At 47.5% G+C, this 21,330-nt stretch overlaps 1 protein-coding gene across 3 annotated transcripts in view; it reads right to left on the bottom strand.

Moving 5' to 3' along the window:
- Positions 1-21,330, bottom strand: part of Rab3GAP1 (RAB3 GTPase activating protein subunit 1) — a 358,494-nt gene that overhangs the window by 46,132 nt on the left and 291,032 nt on the right. For all 3 annotated transcript variants that reach the window (XM_037427224.2, XM_075876887.1, XM_075876886.1), the window contains 2 exons: positions 17,423-17,519; positions 11,239-11,330 (listed from right to left, as the gene is read on the bottom strand). In XM_037427224.2, the coding sequence (XP_037283121.2) occupies positions 11,239-11,330; positions 17,423-17,519 (189 nt within the window). The remainder of the gene's footprint in view (positions 1-11,238; positions 11,331-17,422; positions 17,520-21,330) is intronic.

Below are 21,330 nucleotides of genomic sequence, written 5' to 3'. Positions count from 1 at the left end.
TGTGTATTTTATGTTTATTTTGTCTAATATTAAGTGTTATTTGTATTTTACATTTGTTTTGCCAGATGTTGAGTGTCATTTTGCTCTGTTGTTACTTTTTTTTCCTGTGTTCATTTCGTCTACCGCGAAGGGAGCTGTGTATGACCTTGAGTGTCGGTGCTGGCTGGAAGAGAGAGACGAAGGACGCTTTGCGCCTACGCTTGCGCAGCTGTCGGCGGTGTGTGTGCGTGCGTGTGTGGGTGCATGACGCTTCGGTGCGAGCCCGCGAAGAGTGCGTCATGGCTTTCCCCCCATCGATGCGGACACTGGAGGTGCTGGGGGGGCATTGACCCAGTGACGTCAGACCGTCTGGCTATGCTCTGCTCTCTGCGGTCGTCGAAGAAGCCCTGCTGCCTTTTCCACCATGGCTTCTGCGCGAGGCCAGCTGAAAGCAGCTATATGCTGCCGGCCAACGGCAGGGTGCCTCGCAGCCAATTTCAGTTCGGCCTCCCTGACCACTGGAGAGGCCCGGCTTCCCGCAACGTCCAGCTCCGTCATCGAGCCAGAAATGCAGGGCCTCCTAACAACCGAAGCGGCTTTCGTCGGACTCGCGGCTTATCAAGCGCAGCAACAAGCCAGCAGTGAGCCCCCTCCTGTACCTCTGACCTCGCACTCGGGCATCGCACCCAGCGGACACTGTCACGCCCCTCCGCGCAGTGGACGCTATCCTGCTTCAGCACCACGAACACTAGTCCCACTTCTCTGTGCTACCTTCTGCAGTTATCTTTATAGTGTCATGTGTTTATTTTGTTATTTATGTTTTGTTTCTCCTTTGTAATCATTTTTTTTAGCAGCTGTAGCAGGGCTGGACTGAGGTTAGCTGTCGCTCATAGCAGTGTCATTTTAACTGCATGGGTGACGTCCGGCTGCCTTTTGCATACCGGTAAAGGGCAAATTTAGGAGAGGGGGATGTGGGAATTGGGGCTAGCCCGCTGCCTTTGCGCGGGCTTTGCTGCCTTTTTTGCCGTTCTCATGTCCCGACATGTCTGCCCTCCTTTGCTGTCTGCCGTGGTGGGTGAGCGAAGTGACGTTTAACTCCCTCACCCGGTAGCGGATGTTGACTGTGGCGCCGCGCGCGGAGGCTCCAGAGAGGTTTTTGCGCGCTGCGTCGGGAGCGGGCAGACAGTACTCTCCGAGACAGCAAACGGTGAGCCACGCAATCTTTTCCGCCCGTCGACTCCCGTCGCTCGGGGCTCGTCGGACTTCGCTGACGGCGCCTCGCGCCCGAGGCGAACGCTCACCTTTTGTTGCCCCCACTGCATACTCACGGCCGAAGGGCGGTACGGTGTCCTAGTGCGTGGCCTAGCTACGCCGATCCGTCTCCCTCCGAAGCCAACGCGAGCGCCTTTGCCCTCGCTCGAGCAACCGGGCCTTGGTCCCAGTGTCTCCGTGGATCACCTTTACCGCGGAGACGTGCTCGTGGCACCCTGTGTAGTACTTTGTGCCTGTGGCGTGGATAAGCCTATTTGCTTTCCCGCCGCGCCTTTGCAACGGGCTGTACTGCGTTTGGTGTTGCCACAATAAAGTGTTGCGACTTTAAGCAGTATCGTGTTCTCACCACGGCGACGGTTAACGCGTGCCCTGCGGCTCGCTAAGACCGGACCCACGCTGGTGGCCGTACTTTTTCGGGATACGTGTACACCGCAAACGCAACACTGTGAGGACACCAAGGTGTACGAGCGCTCACACTATTGCACATCATAACCAGCAAGCACACCGTGTGGCTATCAGCAAGGAGTACTGGATGAGGAGTATGAGGAGTACTGGATGAGGAGTATTGCCCGCTGCACATGACCTGCTAAAGCATGTGATGAGCAAGAAGGAGCAGCTCAGACAGTGTAAACCAAGAAAGAAAAAAGTGGTCATCGTTTTCGTTCTGTCTGCGCACTTGTGTTTGTTCATTGTCAATGAAGACACTGTGCTCACACTGCAATGAAAATTCGGCAGGGTGGTAGAGGCATTTCCAGGCAGGGACGTCATTGATAGATATTTCAGACCCCTCTACCCAAACTGCCATCAGGTCTGGCACATAGGAAATCGGCATCGGCTCTACCTACAGGAGGCAAGTGACCACGCCGCGGTCCTGGGAGGATTTTGAGTCTACCGCAGGAAAACGTCGGTGGGAAACCCCACGCTGCACAGATGAAGCGTGAAAAAGTGGATCTAAAGCGGGGCTTCTCAAGAGCATGCAATAGAATGAAAAAAAAAACAAGTGTGCAACCAGGGCAATGCAGGTGTCGGTCTTTTCTCCGTCTCTACACATACTATACATGGCTATTAGAGGCTCCCCATTTCAGCTTCCTTTGTTAAAGGGACCCTGAAAGGGTTTTAGTGATTTTGTACAAACAAATCGGACCGGTAGACCAAGTCCTAAGGGTGATTTGGGGACAAATTTGAACTCTCTGTGTAAACAGCTTCCTTTGTTAAAGGGACCCTGAAACGGTTTTAGTGATCTTGTACAAACACATCGGACCAGTAGACCAAGTCCTAAGGGTCATTTAGGGACAAATCTGAGCTCTCTGCTTAAACTGTGCAATTTATTACACTTTAAAGCTGCGAATCATTGCATATCACTGTGACTTAGCCAAACGCGTTTTTAACCGCCCATTCACAAAGCGACATGCTCTGGCCACTTGACGTCACCGTGGCTGCTGATCTGATTGGCTCTCATGGGCTGTAGAATGCGTGGAAGATTGGCTGGGAGGGTGGCAGCACCTGTCGGAACAGATATGAACCACTAAGCGATCCTTGTTGCCAGACGCCATGTGTGCTGCCAGGCACACTGTATGATGGCCTTCAAGATTACGTCCAACCTGTTGTCGTGTGATCTTGGAGGTCTAGAATGGTAAAAGTTCAAATCGTTGAGTGCGCTCATGAGAGCTCTGCGATTTCCAGAGATGCCAGTGTGCCTCATGAGTTGAGTAGGCAAGGCAGAGGTAAGGAGGAGGGTATGACATACATGGTGTGTCACTAAATTTGTGGTGTGAATGGTTTGATGACGCTTTAGTCTAAATGCTGAAAAACCTTTTCAGGGTCCCCTTAATTTCTCTGTACAGAGTGCTAGGGTGGTGAGTAAGCAAGTGCCAGTTCATGATGATGATAATTTTCATTCTATGACACATCGGAAACCTTGAGCATAACAGCCCTGCGGTAAAGACATTCATAATACACATGAACTCAATGATCGAGATCACTTCTTGTCAAACCAGTACAGCAAGAGCCAGCAGCCAGGGAGAAACACTTTAGGTTGTGGTTCATTGAAGCTCAGAAATTCCAATTACACGACGTCCGCATGGGACTAGTGTTGGAGATGGGTGCTATCCTCCCATAGCATGCACACTATTGATTACACATCTACAACATCTAGCACATGAGAATATGATGTGAATCAACATTAGCACATGAGAATATGATGTGAATCAAGTCTCCATTATTCTTGGCTCACCCTCGCACATACACGATTACAACTGCAAAATATGACCCACATTCTCATTCTTATCAGCACTTGACTTCTAATAGAACATAGTGGGCAAATGCAAGAACTAGTATGGAATATTCACATAAAGAGATCTGGCACTCTTTTCTATGATTAAGAAAGTTGCTAAAGCACCATTTATATAAAATGTTGTGCATGGTACCATCCCCTCATGAATCCTTTCACAAGAAAAGCATAAAATCTGCATGGCACACACCCTAAACCTTCCTAATCTCTTCATCATGTGCACCGTATATCGATGCTATGCCACTTGCCTACAAGAAAAAATTTTCACAATACTCCACTAATCATCATACAGAGTATTGGTAACACCACATATAAATCAGGTGGCATGGATCGCTGCCAAAACACCTGAACTCCAGAGCACAGTATTGGTGCAGTAGTGCATTCTTAGCTACCGGCTAGTACGACTTCCTCATCAGTGGTGAGATTGCTTCATATCCAGTGCTGCTGAAGGCAATAGTAATAGGAACTTGGATCAATTAACTCTATGGTCTCCTATAGCAATGAGTGACAACAGGTCATCTAAGTGAAGTTTGCCACCATTTTATTGCAGTTGTGCTGTAGCACATGATCATGGCCTGAACCGCTGAGGTATGTACACCTAAAGAATTGTCTAAGTTGCTTTTTAAAAGAAATGCTTTTAGATTTCGTGGTGCAAGGTTCCTTCAGAGCACTCATAAACATTATATAAATGTGTGTGCAAACACTGTTTTCGGATTATATAGAACTAAGCACTTTTATGAAATCGTCACCACGATGGCTATGAGCGGAACTGGCTAAGAATCCCAGGTTTTCACCCACAGTAATGACTAAAAACTATCGGTAATTGGACTATTGATAGCATTGATAGTTTTTTTTAAACTATCGATAGTATAAAAAACTGTTGATAATACTAGCACTGTTGATAAACTATCAATAGTATTGCCGATACTGCAATCGACAGTACTATTGGTAGCATCATTGCAAGTAATATTGTCACGTGCTTGATCGAGAAAAACGATGGCAGTCGTGCATGTGCCATGAAAGACTATGAAATTGATGAAAAAGAAGAACTCGCTTGCGCGTTGTATTAAAAAGACCGACCTGCTTCTGCTGGCTCAATCTCTGCGGCAAGACCTCTGTTTTGACGTCATGCCGCTGGTGGAGGTGCTGGAGCCTACAACCTGATGCAGGACAGTCTTGCTCGGACCCGTTCACCTAGTCCAGAGACTCAGCCCCTCGTCACGACTCCGGTGCACCGATTTAGTCGGCGCCTACTAGGCCTAGGTCCGAAGTCCGCACCTGTTCCGCCTCTTTCCTGCATGGCAGCTCTTACTACATCCACGGTTATATTGCCATCGCAGACCACTCTTCCCTCGCAGGTGACTCTTGAACATCTTCGCGCTCCTGAAGTTTTCCGTAGAGAAGAGTACGAGGATGTCGAGGACTGGCTCGAATAGTACGAACGGATCACTGTATCCAACCACTGGAGCGAACAGCACAAACTTGGCCGTGCATATTTCGCACTGGAAGATAGCGCTTGCACACGGTACGAGAAATGCGAGGCTACATTCCAATCTTGGGAAGATTTCCGTCAAAAGCTCCTCGCTACATTTTTGAACTCTGACCGACAGGATCGCGCACAGCAACTGATTGAGGCCCGCGTGCAAAAACCCAATAAAACAGCCGACATGTACGCAGAGGGTATGATCCGTCTGTTTCGACGAGCTGGCCCTAACATGCCCGAGGCGAAGAAGGTGCGTCACTTAATGCAGGGTGTTAAGGAACCAGTGTTTGCGGACCTAGTACGAAATCCACCTACAACAGGTAGGTGAATTCATAAGAGAGGCGACTGTCATCGAGCGCGCACTGCAACAATGATGTCGACACCTTGACCGCCTGCCAAACCACACAAGAGTAAGTGCTGCAGCTCAAAACACTGCCGTATGCGAAAGTTCCCCGCGACAAATGATTAGGGAAATACTGCGTGAGGAACTTCAGGCCCTCTGCATTCCCCCTACCCAACCACCTGTTGCATCTGTTGCTGAAATCGTCCGTCAGGAGTTGAGGCAAGCCATTACACTACCCGCGCCAAGTCCTGAGCCACATCCAGCGAGCTACGCTGATGTGGTCTATCGTCCTCCACCGACATTTGTGGCAACGCCCTTCCAGCCACGACCCGCTGCCATACCTTGGTGGCAACGGGATTCTATAAGACGACTACCAATTCGCCGAACTGATTTATGGCGCATGGCCGACCGTCGACCTACTTGCTTTCGCTGCAAAGAACCCGGTCACACTGCCGGCTATTGCCGTCATGGCGATTCCGGGTTCGGGAACTTTTCTCGTCCCGCTTTTTTCCGCTATGAAGACCGTCGTGCCCACGATGCCGATCAACTGTCGCCTGGCCTAGCAACTCAACCGCGTCGCTGGCGATCTCCATCACCTGCGCGTCACCGTGACTTTCCTCAGAGCTACGCGGACGTCACCTGAGGCCGTTCGACTAGCCAGCGCCGGAGAAACTAACTGCTGCGACCTCGTGGAATCGTCGAGACACTGAAAAGTTCCCCCTATCATCGCAAGAAGGTATGACGACAATGGTGACCAATAAGATGACGAATACTATGCCGGTGAAGTTGTATGTGCCAATTTTAGCGTTCTCATTGACGGACATCACGTTACAGCACTGATCGACACTGGCACCTCAATCATGCCTTTCAATTTTTTCGATTGAGAAGTCAATCAATTAACATCTCAATCATCCGACAAGAAACAATTGTATCGGGCCAGTTGGTAAGGATCCATCTTGCAAGGAAGCGCAGCCACTATTGCACAGCAATATTGCACTATTGCACAATATTGCACTATTGCACAATTGCACTATTAAGCGCTTGTGTTGTGTGTTCTGTGCAATAGTGGCTGCGCTTCCTCGCAAGATGCGACAAGAGCTCGTCGACCGCCTTAGAAAGGTCAAGACACAGTGAACAGGGCTGCACATAAGGAGTGCTGGCGGTCAGCTGATGACTCTCAAGGGTAAAAGTACCACTCGACTTCGCATCGGGGATTCTAGCTTCGTGGCCACTTTCATCCTGTTGCCAGACTGCTATAAAGAGCTAATTCTAGGCATGGATTTTCTTCAAGATCATGGTGCTGTTATTAACATCCCTCAACGTATTGTGACATTTTGCGCACATCCATATGCCAACAACAGCAGCGACGAACCACGCGGTGCGAATAGCCGACGATGTGACGCTCCCACTGAGATCATGCTGCCTTGTGTCGATGTTCAGTGGGTGGCCGTGCTATAAAGAGATGATAGCGGAGCACATAGTCGCTCTTTTGTTCACGCAAGGCATTTCCATCGCGAGGGGCATCCTGGTGCTTACTGGTGGACAGGTAGAAGTGCTTCTCACAAACTTCAGCAACGAGCGCCGTAAAATCCAGAAGGGTACCGCAATTGCCTACTATGATGATGTAGACCAAGCCAGGGATTGTTTTGCTTTGCAACAAGATGACGCGACTGTCCCCGCCTCGACAACTTCGTCGGTGGACATCTGCTCCACGCTACCGCCCTCTGATAAGAAGCGCCTGCTTGAACTTATACACCAATTCGAAGACTGCTTTTCGCATACGTCAAAGGTCCAGCAAACATCATTGACCAAGCACCGCATCATTACTGAAGACAACACCCGACCGATTCGGCAGAACCCCTATCGTGTGGCTCCGAAAGAACACTACGAGATTCAGAAGCAAGTACAGAAGATGCTCGCGGATGACGTCATACAACCTTTGAAAAGTCCTTGGGCGTCCCTCGTGGTTTTGGTCAAGACAAAAGATGGCAGCTTGCGCTTCTGTATTGATTATCGCAAGTTGAACCAAGTCATGAAGAAAGACGTCTATCCACTGTCACGCATAGACGATTCACTCAATCGGCTGCGTCATGTGCGCTATTTCTCTTCAATGGACCTCTGAAGCGGCTACTGGCAGATGGAAGTCAACGAGAGAGATCGCGAAAAAACTGCCTTTGTGACGCCCGATGGCCTTTACGAATTTAAGGTGCTTCCTTTTGGGTTGTGTTCGGCGCCAGCCACTTATCAGCGTCTCATGGACACCGTGCTATCAGGCCTGAAGTGGCAAACATGCTTGGTCTATCTGGACGATGTTATTGTATTCTCAAAAACATTCGAGGAACATCTCAGCCATTATTTACTCACCGTCCTCCAAGCCATAAGTTTGGCCGGCCTTACTTTAAAACCGGAAAAATGTCATTTTGGTTTCAATGAACTCAGCTTCCCAGGTCACGTCAGTCACGAGGGTGTTCGACCTGACCCGGCCAAAATAGATGCCGTAGCGCAATTTCCTGCACCACGTGACAAAAAGGCCGTGAGACGCTTCTTAGGGTTGTGCGCCTATTACCGGCGATTTATCAAGGACTTTTCGTCTATTGCGGCGCCATTGACATGACTTACACGTGAGGACGTCCCTTTCTTTTGGGGGTGAAGAAGAGCAAATTGCATTCAATGAACTACGACAATGCCTGCAAACACCTCCAGTCCTTGCGCACTTCAACCAGGAAGCCCCTACAGCGCTACACACTGATGCCAGCAATGTAGGTCTGGGTGCCATTCTGGTGCAGTGGCAAGACGGCCGTGAAAGAGTAATAGCCTACGCCAGCAGAGCTCTCTCTTGCATGGAGGAGAACTACTCGACCACCGAGAAGAAGTGTCTCGCTGTGGTGTGGGCGGTCATCAAATTTCGTCCATATTTGTACGGCCGCTCCTTCAAGGTTGTTAGCGACCATCACTTTTTGTGCTGGCTCACCAACCTTAAAGATCCATCTGGCCGTTTGGCGCGCTGAAGCTTAAGGCTTCAAGAGTTCGACATGACCATCATCTATATATCAAGAAGAGGCACACCGACGCCGACTGTCTCTCACGGTTGCCAGTGGAGACTGTTGCTCGTGATGACGAAAACATCGACGCAGCTTCCTTGGAGTTGTCGACATGGCCACCATTGCGCAAGAGCAGCGCATGACCCCGAGCTGTTACCACTCATTGAATATTTAGAAGGACGGCGTAAAGACGTGCCACGGTTATTTGCCAGAGCACTGCCATCTTTTGCTTGTGAAACGATGTTCTCTATAAGAAGAACTTCTCACCAACTGGCAACACACACTTGCTCGTCAAGCCTGCCTCTCTTCGAAAAGAAATTATGGAAGCGTGCCATGATTAAGTAACTTCTGGTCACGTAGGCTACACCCGAACATTATGCCAACTTACGATGCAAGTACTACTAGCCAAAGTTACCTGCTGCTCTTAACCATCACGTGCAAACTTGCACCAACTGCCACAGACGAAAAGCGCTGCCCAGCAAGCCAGCCAGTCTTTTACATCCAGTTGAAGCACCATTGAGGCCGTTTACCCAAATTGAAATAGATTTCCTGAGTCCTTTTCCAACTTCCACAACAGGAAACAGACGGATAATTGTGGCCACCGATTACCTCTCCCGTTATGCGGAGACTAAAGCTATGCAGCGCGACACAGCAGCAGAAGCCGGTCAGTTCTTCATCGAAAACATCGTCCTTCGGCATGGCGCTCCGACAGCAGTGATCACAGACAGAGGACCTGCCTTCACCGCAGAGCTTTAGAAGTCGGTTCTCAGACTCAGTGGTACAGCTCACCGGAGAACAACTGCATACCATCCGCAGACAAACGGACTGACGGAGCACCTCAATATGACCCTCACAGACATGATCAGCATGTACGTTGACACGAAACATAAAAACTGGGATCAGATATTGCCGTACGTGACCTTTGTCTAAAATACCGCTCGACAAGAAACCACTGGAACGACGCCATTCAGTCTGATCTATGGTCGCGAAGTCACGACAACGTTGGATGCCATGTTGCCGCATGAGTGTGATGACATCCATGTAGACACCGAAAAATTCACTCAGCGCGTCGAGAAAGCCAGACAGCTCGCGCGTGTGTGCATCTGTCATCAACAGCATCAAGATGCACAATGGTACGACCCCCGACACAAGTTTGTTAGCTACACACCAGGTAACAAGGTCTGGGTCTGGATTTCGATACGTCAACGTGGACTGTCTGAAAAGCTGCTAAGACGGTACTTTGGCCCATACAGTGTCACGCGACGCTTGAACGACGTGAACTACGAAGTTGTTTCCGACACTGACTGTAGTTCTAAGCGCCAAAAGCATTTACCCGAAGTCGTGCACGTCGTGCGTATGAAACCGTATTTATCGAGTTAATTAGCTCCCGGTTACCGTGTTGGCGTGAACACTTCATATGCCTGGTAGAGCGCCTAAGTTGTGCATCGGGACGATGCCTCTTTCGGAGGGAGGAAAATGTCACATGCTTGATCAAGAAAGACGATGGCGGTCGTGCATGTGCCATGAAGGACTATAAAATTGATGTAACAGAAAAACTAGCTTGCACGTCCTATTAAAAATACCGACCTGCTTCTGCTGTCTCAATCTCTGCGGCAAGACCTCTGTTTTGACGTCGTGACAATATTACTGATAGTGCTTGAACAACTATGCTGTTGTTGGCTAATGATATTACCAAAACATTCACAGGAGCCTACTATCAGTAATACTAAGTTTGTTTATAAAGTATATTAAAAAAAAAAAAACATTATTTCCATAGCAAAAATGCTGAGTCACATCCATACAGAAATTTCATATTCAAAAGCAATCAGTTACACCTTACAACTAGCATACTTAGTTTTTGATATTTTCATGTTAGGATGTAAAACCCCAACAATTACTTCTTGATATCTTTACTTAGAAACCATAGAATGCAATATAAGTTTGAAGCCTTGCAGTTCCATCATAAGTAATAGCTTCCTTTCGGCTACAGATGAATAGTTCTTCATTATCATGTGTAGTCTGCTTCAGCGAAACAGTGGCTATGGTGCTTGGCTGCTGAACCAAAGGTCACGAGTTTGACCCCAGCAGTGGCGGTCACATTTCGATGGAGGTGAAATGGTAGAGGCCAGTGTACTGTGCGATGTCAGAGCATGTTAAAGAACACCAGATGGTCAAAATTTCCAGAGCCCTCCACTACGGCACCTCTCGAAATCATACGACGGTTTTGGGATATGAAACCTCACATATCATTATCATGTGTCGACAAAGCATTCTAGTGAAATAACAAGAGCATGTTAGCTTTCCTGCTCTTCAACCTGTTGCACCATTTACCACGCACTCGGGAATAAACTTTATGGTGGAATGAGTTCACGCAGCTGATTTTATACTATAGTGCTGTATCATACTTACTATCGACAGCACTACCAATGATTTGTTCTACCATAAGTAGTTCAATAGTTCCTAAACTATCGATAGTACTGACAGTGCTATTGATAGTTCTGCATCAATAATGACCAGAAATGCCTGTAAAGTAGGTGGTAGGACGACCGCCTCTTTAGCTTCATTGGTAGAGCATCTGCCACGTTATCTAAAGGTTGCAAGCTTGGTCCCTGCAAGAAGCAAGTTGATTTTCCATATACTTTAATTTCTTCACATGTATATGATAATTACTACAATGCAATTAAAGGAGTACGAATAACATTCCCGATACGTTACTTCTCTTCAATGTCTGCTGGTTTTCATTAATATTGTAACTAACAAAGAAAAATGAGCCCTTCAATTATTTTTTTTTCAGTCTATTTCACAATAACACATGTAGACCCCTACTTACCTTATACTTTGGTTCTTTCCCTCTGAGTTGTGAAGCCACTTTGGATATAGTTTGCTCCAGGAATGTTGTCAAAGAACGAGGACCCTCGTGGGCTGTTATAAGTGACCATAGGCAAGATGTGAAAGCCATGAACATTTTGTGTGTCTACAACATTCCATAAAAAAAGTAATTTTAGACACAAAAGCGACCAAGCAGAGTAATCCTAAGGGAGAAAAGCTTAAAAGCTTCCAGAATATGGGCTCTAAGGCAAATGCACATTTCTGCTCTGTAGATGCACGGCACTTTTGGTTTTACAAAATATAACTGTGCAGGATGCAAAACAAGATGGAAACATTTATTTAGAAACCATGTTCTCAGGATCAGCAAAGATTTGGATTTTTCATAAAACTTGTGTCCTGGATGGGAACAAATATACCCAAGTGCTTATTGTCATTTGGCCATGAATTTTCGAATTACAATTGTTTCGCCGGCAATTTAAAACCCTGAAGCTACAGGCAACGCCCACACAAAAAAAACCATGGTTGGTTGAAGGCACTCTGTAGAGGCGATTTCAAACCTAAATGTCGAAATAATTTTAGCGCTGTGTAGAAATGTTAGTCAGTTCTTGCTTTTAGTTGCCGAAGAAGGGCCATTCCTGTGGAGGGCTCGCCCAGTCTTGATGGCTGCATCAGCAAAGCCGGAGACGCTAAAAGGCAGAGTGGTATTGACTCGGCTTCATTAGTGACTTCCTTGTTTAATGCCACCCGAGGAACTACCATTGCCAAGCGAAGACCCATTCTACAGGCATGCCTCTAAGCCCTCGAGCTGACTCGTTGATGGCGATATCAGTGGCAGCTGGTAAAGAATGTGGCTTGTTATGAGCACAGCATTCAGCTTAAGTATAGACATAAGATTATTACCCCAGCGTACACCTGCCGTGTGACAGTGTTGATTCTTTGAAATGATGCAGCCACAATACTATCAACCGCTCATCGTCATAGTAGCTTATTGTCAATGGTAACACCCAAGAAATGAACATGCGCAACGAATCGAGTGGCCCCTGATATTCAACAACGGGCGTATTGACTTACGCCATACCATGGCCGCTGGATGAAAGAGCGTACGGGTACGGCCCGCTGTGTGCTCCAAAACAGGCGCTACAGGTCTAGTTTCCGAACCACCGCTGCGGCAACACCGGGGGGGGGGGGGGGGGACAGTTTTCGCGAGCGCTAACGTAATCGCATGCGCGGCGCGCTTGCGGTTACAATTGACGGCGTGCATCTTCGTGAGACCAACAAAATCTTTTTTTAATATCTGCCTGGCGTGTGCGCACCAGCTAACTACCAACCTTGCTTTTAGATATCTGCAGCCCTTGCAAATTTTTGGTATTGTCTTACCTGAGATGGAACCTTGCCCACCGATCAGTTTTCGCAGAAGTAAGAATTGTGAGCACATTTTACTTGGATGATACAAGATCACAACCAACAGATCTGGAAGAGCTACACCTTTCTAATGCATCTAAATTGATTAGAGTAACTATGAGTAGTTCGCTTCAGAAAATGTTGCTTCAGATTTATTCATTCAATTTAGAATAAAATACCTCAGCGATTGCAGTTGCCATGGTTCCTTTAACACAAAGTAAGATAAACTTTTTACTTCCTCCAAACATGTCTCTAGTACTCATACAATGCAGTATCAAATGCAACAGCCACGAAATATACTTAGCATATGTGCGATCTCATAACAGTGGACTCGAGTCTCTTTGAAATTTCAGTGACTGTAACTTCAATGCTGGCAATTGAGCGAGCAGTTATGAAATGAATAATATCAAAACTTTGAGACTAAAAGAGCGATGAAATGCTGCAAGGGCGAACACAACTGCTTGCGTTCATGCCTTTTTGAATGCTTTAGTCTCTTTCCATCCCATCGTTCTTACGATAATGCAACTAATTCAACAGTGAACACATAATCGGAACAAGATGCATGAAAATATTTTATTTATTCTCAATTCAGTGCTCATCCTGACATTTTATAATTTTTTATGTCTTTACATCTTTGCATAATAAAACGACTTGACAATTGCTCCAGCTTGTGCCCCCAAATTTTGCCTTCTGTGTCTATCAACAATAAAGCCATTCGTTCAGTCTTTTCATGTTAGCCTCTCCACGGGCACTGGCGAATCCCAATAGCACTCCGATGCGCTTGTCTTCTAGCAGTCTGTCATGCAGTTCTGTCATTAATTACTGTTTATTTGTTCAACCATGTATCGTCAACAAATCGGTCCCTGTGCTAGCGCAAACGTAGGCACATCCCGTGCACTCGACTGCCCTACAGCAGCCGTAGTTTTGCGATGTGTAAACATAATAAAAACGTGGACATGGTTGTCACTTGACCCGGCCGTGTGTGTGTGTGTGTGTGTGTATATGTGTATATATATATATATATTGTGATGTACTAGACAGAGAACAAGAGGCAACACCTAATCCTGGGCCAGCTGTTCTTATTCAGACTTCGTTCTTCTCTTCTTTGCTCTAGCTACCTGCGCGCCGAAGCGCCAGCGTATTCCTTGGTTATGACACTCGGCCATGACTGCGCGCGCGCGGAGCTGGTGGCAAAGTTTCTGGTGGGCGGGCTTGGCTGCATCGTGGTGGTCAGCCCGGACCACAATGCAACATGGAGTGACGGTCTGGGGTAAGCGTCTCTGGTGGTCGGCACTGGCTGCCTCGAGCTGGTCGCTCTTTTGCACACCACGATGTCTCTTGAAAAAGTGCTGTGGACTCAGGCGGCTGGCACTGGCTGCCCCGTTGCGGTGGTCTATAACCTCGGCCATGTTGCGACGTTTCCAGTGCGTTTTCCGATGGGCGGAATAAGTTCTGTCGCTGCGGTTGATCTCATCCAAGGTTCGATGTGTTCGGAAGACTTGGTGAAAACAGTTCTGGCAGGTGGCATTGACTTCCTCGCCTGGGCTGGACTCGGCTAGGCTGTGACTTGGCATGTTGAGGCTGTATTTGTTGCCTTGGTCGCCCACAGTGTCGTTGTTGACGTTGGGCATTGGCATTCGCTCGCACCTTGGTCGATGAAGACTCGGGGGTATGAAACTGGTTGTACCTCAGTGGTCTGTTTTTATGACGCTGTAACATGGTGTAGAGATTTGGTGGGCGACAGTGGGTGTGTTGGGGCAGTCGTTGCTTGCCGAGTAGACATTTATGTCGTCTGAGCGGGGTGGTGTGGTTTTTATGCGCATTTGAATGCCGAGCCGGAAAATGCTTGCGCAACAAAGGGTGAGTGTGAGCGCTCACAGGCCACTGGACACAATCATGATGCGACGTGCCCGCAGCTTCCTTGCTGTTATTGCTCTTGTTTTGACCGAGCTGGTCATGGCCTGAACAATCAGGGGCGATTTCCATGGTGACGACTTTATGGGGGTCTGCACGACGTTCAGGTTGTACGTTGGGAGTCAGAATGGCGTGCTTGTCGTCGTCGGCAAGATCGTACATCATATTGCCAGAAAGGCCGATGCTGGCTCTCTCTGCCTGGAATGCATCGATGTAGCTCACACGCTTGGCCAATGACTTGGTGCCCGGTTTAAGATTGTCTCCTTGCTATCCACGGTTGTCTCCGACAGCTCCGTCTTGGAAATGACATTGGTTGCTGGCACGGGAGTTCGTGAGATGGGTCCCGGTGTGGAACCTGGCATCGGAAGAGCGATGCCTGCCTTGGAGCCTGTTTCAGTGTACCCTGCGGAGCGTTCAGCCAAAAGATCATCAAAGCTTATGCAGGGTACAACTGCACATTCGGGATGGTTCAGTGTGGGTATGTCCTTTGAGTGACGTCCTTCACGTGGCCCGTCTTCGTAGTGGTCTTTGGCTGAACTGAACTTGAATTGGACGACGGCAAAGAGTCCGAAAGCTCAAGTGAACTGCAACCTGGAGGTAGAAACCCTCCTGTGCCTTATCCTCGGTAGTTGTCAGGTTGAACTGGGTGGTGGAAGGGAGATCGGAGAGTGTCCGGCTGAAGGCAGCTATGAGCTTGGAGCTCCACTCCACCCAGGACTGCTGCTTGAAGCCTTCATACCGGTGCCACGCCGCTGCACCTTCCCGAAGACGGTCTACAGCCACGGTCCATTTTTGAGATTCTGTCCAGACCTCGCGCATTGCTATCGCGTTGACGGTTGCCACCCAGCTGTCGGCGTCGTTCCGGACCCCGTGGAATTCCGGTAGTTTGCAGACGGCTGGTGATTGTGAGGTGGCAGGTGGCAACGCAGAGATCACCGACGCGAAGCAGTCGAGCTGGTGTGAGAGCTCGATGAGAGAAGACCGAAGCCCCCTGCGTTGCTCCGGTTTGCTTGCCTCAAGGTCGTGTGAGGCAGCTACATCCAACACTGCGTTAATGTCACATAATGCTGGCAACATCGTAGGAGCTCGCTCACAGGTGGATGCTGTAAGTTCATTAGTCTCGACGTGGAGTAACGTGATGGTACGCCGCAGGTTCGCGGTGGTGTCGGGTGTGAAGCCCGAAGAGTCAGTGATCGCGGTCTTCAAATAAGTAGCGGTTGCACCACTTACGCCAGCGAGATTAACGAGCAGGGAAGCCTGGAGGGCGTTCAGTGGCGGCTCGTGTGTTGGAAGAGTACTGCAATGAGAATGAAGGCCATGGGAAGCGTGAGCGGCATTCCCAAAGGACAGAAGCCAGTGTGGATCCCTGCCGTGAAGCGGTGGCAGGGTGTCCATCAGGTCATGCCATAGAACCACAGGGGAGGCCTGGACGCCGTCCACAGGTGGTTTGAAGGGTGGCTGAAGCGGCGGGTGGGACCCCATCACTAAGGAAGCGTGAACGGCGTTTATTGATGGAGAAGCCCGCGCTGCCGACGAACCACGAAGACACGTACCAGTGGCTTTATGCAGAGGGTTCACTTGTCGGACTGCCCCATTGTAATGAAGAGAAAAGAGACAACACCCGATCCTGGGCCAGCTGTTCTTATTCAGACTTCGTTCTCTTCTTCTTTGCTCTAGCTACCTGCACGCCGAAGCACCAGCATCTTCCTTGGTCATGACAATATTGTTACACAAGGTGAGTTAACTTAATGGGAGTTTTTAATGGGCCCTGAGTCCGCGATCACAGTATGATGATGATGATCTCCACCGCCACGGCTCGTACCCACTCAGGGGGATCGCAGTGGAGGCAACGTCGTCTTCCTTCTCTACCCGCGCTTCCCTTGTTTTTCCTGGTAGTGATACTTCGTATCATTCCTCCTGTCTCAGACGAAGCCCTCTGGGCAAGTCGTTCTTGCATCTTTCGTGTAAATGGCTTCAGGCGGGCAACATGCGTCACCTCTGTCTTCCATGAACGCTGCTGCCCCGAGGGAGCCGCCGCCACTCGTTTTCCTGTCCCTTTCGTCCCTGTCCCGTCGCGCTGCAGCAGCCGCAACTGACCCTACGGCTGACACGCGCTCTCCCATAGGAAGTCGCTCGACGCGGCAGGCTGTACCGTGCGCTCTTTCATCCAGCGGCTGTGGCCATAACCCCAGGAAGAGCATGTAGGCAATTTTCTCCACTAATGAAGACAGACTAGTGTCGACAAGTGGCGTTCAATTATTGAAATCGCGCCCTGTGCTATCTGGGCCAAACGTTTGTGTTGGCACCCCGAGATCCAGATGCAGATGCCATCAATGTAGATGGATATTTTAACTGCCTTTAGAGCTACTTTCAGAGCGCGAGAAAAGCTGGCCATGGAAGTGACAATATTAGTCTAAAGTACCTACAAGGCTACCCAACATGTCACATGTTGAAATATCTGGCTAAGACTAGTTCACTATTTACACACGCCGGTTGTATTGACTCAATATTGCCTATAGTGTTTAGCACATAGTTACATATTTTCAGCCACCACAACTGCACTTCTACTGCCGCTGAATTCGAAGCTGAATAAAAGTTTTCGTTGTAACCAAAGTAAACAAATTATGTGCATCTTACTGCAACTTTTGCGGGCTTCTTCTGCATGATAACAGCCCCAGCTGTAACACTGTTGATGGCGATGTTGACATTGCCAGTGTTGTACTTTGAGAATAAAAAATCACAACTGCCAATCTACTTGCAATTACTCATCGTTTCTTACAACATACATGCAGAGATGGAAACATGTATCCTGAATCATCACATCTAGCAGCCCCTTAGTCAAATAAAAATGGTGACATAAATGTTCTTACCATGATCAATGATGTGTGCTAAAGCACAGTGGATTAAAATGGGCATCAAGAGCTTCACCATCTCAGCAGGATGCAGTGACAGGAGGAAATACAGCACCTGCATGAAATATTTTACTACAATACAGACATAGGTGTATCAGCCGGGGGGGGGGGGGGGCAAGGGGGCTGCGAGCCTGCCCCACTGAGAAAGGTTGGGGTGGGGGGGCTGAGCCCCCCGACCTTTCGACAATGGTCACTCTTGGCTGCACAGCAAGGAAACCAAAAAGTAAGGCGAAGTTTTCGTCACAATAGTAATAACTCAATTATGTTCTTATGGGAGAACGAAAATGTTACGAGGCAATGTTATAGCATAGTGAAGCTTTGAAACATTTCCGCTGTGATGATTTTCCTTGTAGGTTATTTGTGGTGCAGGTCGCCTATGCGACATATTCGCATCTTGTGCTGTTGTATTGCAGAGCAGGCAAGTGCTGAACAGGGGTTCTATAATATTACATCTCTTGCTTATGCTTTTATTCTGCCTTGACTTGTTGATGCAGTTACGAATTGGAATGAGCAAACTTTTTATGGACCGGTAAAAATCATTTGCTGCTACCGGAAAATAATTTTCTTTGAATACACTATATCATCGCCACTGCTCTGTCGAAGCTGTTGCGAGCCGATGAGGGTGACAAATCGTTTTCCTGCACTGAAACACTAAAAATTATTTTCGATTTAGTCTCTGATAAACCTGATCAGCCTTGCTTATGGTAACTTGGAAGCTGAAGCTATAGCAGCAGTAAAACGCACCTTTACAGAGGTAATTGAATATTTACTGTACATTGATAAATGAGAGTTTACCGAATGTATGTTTTGGTTTTGGCAGCTATAGCCCAATTCAACGTGGATGTATCCACAGTGACACCTGGTACACCTCCATCCCGACGACTAACATCTCCGACAGATTTATTGAACAAGCTATTGTGGTATCTGTAGATGTTAACCGCCTAAACATAATTAGAGAGAGAGGGAGGCATGATAGCAAGATGAGCACCGCATATTAGATGCAGAAATCGGGCTAAGGGCGCCATTCCTTGGCCTCGGTCTTTGAAAGTGTGATTGAACTACGTGGTATCTAAAATAGCGCGTCGCTTCACCTGTGTGTTTGCAGATTTATATCAAAGTGCGAGCACGTCAATGAAGTTCTCTCTCGCTAAATATATATATATATATATATATATATTCCAACAGATGAGTGAGGTAGGCCTGCCCCTCCACCCGCGAAAGAGTTGATACGCCACTGGATACAGATGATGCATAACAAGATTTTATGAGATGTAAATGTCAATGTTTGCTAAGGTGTATTGAAGAACTGAGTGGTGCATGAAGATAAGCAGAATTTTGCATTAACTGGCATAAGACAAGGAAGGAATAGCAGACAATCGCAATGATAAAGTAAAATTTCTTTTTTTCTTACTGTTTCGTTTCTGTCCAATGTCTGCATAAAACAGCTAATTACTGGAGGGCACAAAATGAAACGTACAGTCATGTTCAATATAAGCAGCAGCAACACCCCAAGTAACCACGGATATCCGCTGGCTGTCCATTATAAATACAAATGGCCGGCCGTATGGTATCCAAGACGGATAGCCAATGGATGTACTGTGAAAATCCATGTCCCGTGTGGCTGTTTTTTTAATGGATTCAATATGTGTATCGTAGGTCATAAGAAGCAACGTAATTAGTGTTATTATCACATGTGAATTGACAAAAGTGCAGATCGAGCTCGTCATAGCTATCATCATGTAGGCCAACTTTCATGTGCCAGCCTCTACACTTCTCAACAAGCAGTGCACCGCAGTTGCTCAGATTCCTTGAACGTACACATCATGCTGGCCATGCCCCTTTGGATGTGTTGGGAGGAAACACGCGCTATTCTGCCTATTGTCCTGAAACCTGCTCGGCCAGCGGCGCGCAGCGAGAAGGAGCGCAGGAAAGGAGGGCGTTCGTGTCGCATCACATGTATGTATGCTGAGCCGGTCTCCGAGGCTCAGAGCAGCAGAAGGCAGATTTTTTTTCAAGAGTGCCCGTGTGGACATCAACAGCATTATGTAGAGTTACGAAGGATGACTTTTCTACAAGAAACACCGAAACGTGAAACGAGCCCACCACTGTTTTCGGCAGAGATTACCACAGCAAGCAGCAGCAACCCCGCTTACTCGCACGGCACAAATAAGGCCATATGTAGAACATTTATCTATTCTTATCATGCGTTAACTATTGTCCATCATTTGTATAAGCCTTGCTAGTACGTGGAATGCTTCCAGTTCTTCATTTGCTCGCACATTACTTGCTGTTAACCCATTGACGAGGACATTCCTTAGAAGTGTGTGCAACACCCAATAGTTTTTCTCCTGTGCTTGTTTGTATGTACGTATTGGGGTTACTAGAATAACATTGCTATAAACATGTACGAATCGGGTCTGTTGCTAATGATTTAATCAATCCGCAAAGAAGCAATTGCTGCCGCCTAAGAAGTCATTGCATTTGAAGGCGGAAGGACATTGAACACTGACATCTCGTAAGACTATGTGCACATTTTCACAATCGCGGCTGCGGACTGTGCGTTATGTGCTTCTTAGTTTTGATATATGTTGATAATGAAGTCAAAGCCCGCTTGGACTTCATTTGCGGCAGAAAAGCTCCTGCGGAATAAAGACGGGCCTTCGAGACTGTGTGGGTATGTTGTTCACATGAAAGGTTTCTTTCTCTCTCTCTTTCTCTCTCTCTCACACACACACAAACACACACACTCACTAACTCACTCACTCACACTCGAAGGGCCTGTCAATGTCAACGTTGGCTGTCCTAGAGGGAAGTCAAGCGAACATACAAATTTGTTAGCTTTGTACATCTGATGTATGGCCATCGTACGTACAGTGTACATTCGCGAACATCTTATGAAGGCCCGGAATATCCGAAATGTACGTCCCGTCGTATGCCTACCGGATATCTGTGGTTACTTGGGACTGTGCCATAGTCTAAGGGGCTCCCGAAATCTGCAATGCAGCACTGAGAAAACCTAAAATATCAGTATCTTGAACAGTGTTCAGTTTACCTTTTTTTTATTATGATGGCACTGGCTTGCAGTATTGGGGCCACTTTAAATACGAGCACTGAGCTGCCACTCATATTTCGTGTGAATGCACAGGTGTGTTTGCATGAGAGAAAAGAGAGAGGCTACCGATGTACAGTCAGCTGAAAATTTCTGAACAGCTTGCAAATTTTTGCCTGTTGATGCTTTAAACTAATTTTTGCACTGTAAACTTTATATGCTTGAAATCAGCAATAGCATTAGGTCATCTATGCTGAGCTTGCAAATTTTTGCCTGTTGATGCTTTAAACTAATTTTTGCACTGTAAACTTTATATGCTTGAAATCAGCAATAGCATTAGGTCATCTATGCTGAGAACACTCAGCTTAATGAGAACACTACCGTTGCAGGTTGTACAGCAACTTCCAACCCATTATGTGGAAAAGCTTTTTCTTTCATCAATGTCACAGCACAATTCTGTCGGCATGTGTAAAAGTAAGAATAAAATTGCGTTATCCTATAATTGCAAAGATAAACAGGACACCACCACTGCGGTAAAAAGACCCCTGACACCAAAAACGAAACTTCAAGATGCTTGTGCTGTTTGATTGTTCTGTATATGGGGAAACTTCTTACCGATTGTTAGTGCCGGATGTTAGCTTTGAGCTATTTCAGTTTGGTTTTAAAGTAAGCGTGAGTGCTCTGCTCATCTGATTTTGCAACACCTCGCGATATCCCCCAGGGTTTGACAGGGTTTGAGACCCCATGTGACGTTTCACAAGTAAAATGAGTATAGTCGACGCCAAAGAACATTTGCGAGGTGTGCACAATACTCTAA

The sequence above is a fragment of the Rhipicephalus microplus genome, chromosome X (genome assembly GCF_043290135.1).
Source record: "Rhipicephalus microplus isolate Deutch F79 chromosome X, USDA_Rmic, whole genome shotgun sequence".
Classification (NCBI taxonomy): Eukaryota; Metazoa; Arthropoda; class Arachnida; order Ixodida; family Ixodidae; genus Rhipicephalus; species Rhipicephalus microplus.
This window is presented reverse-complemented; position numbering and strand designations above follow the sequence as displayed.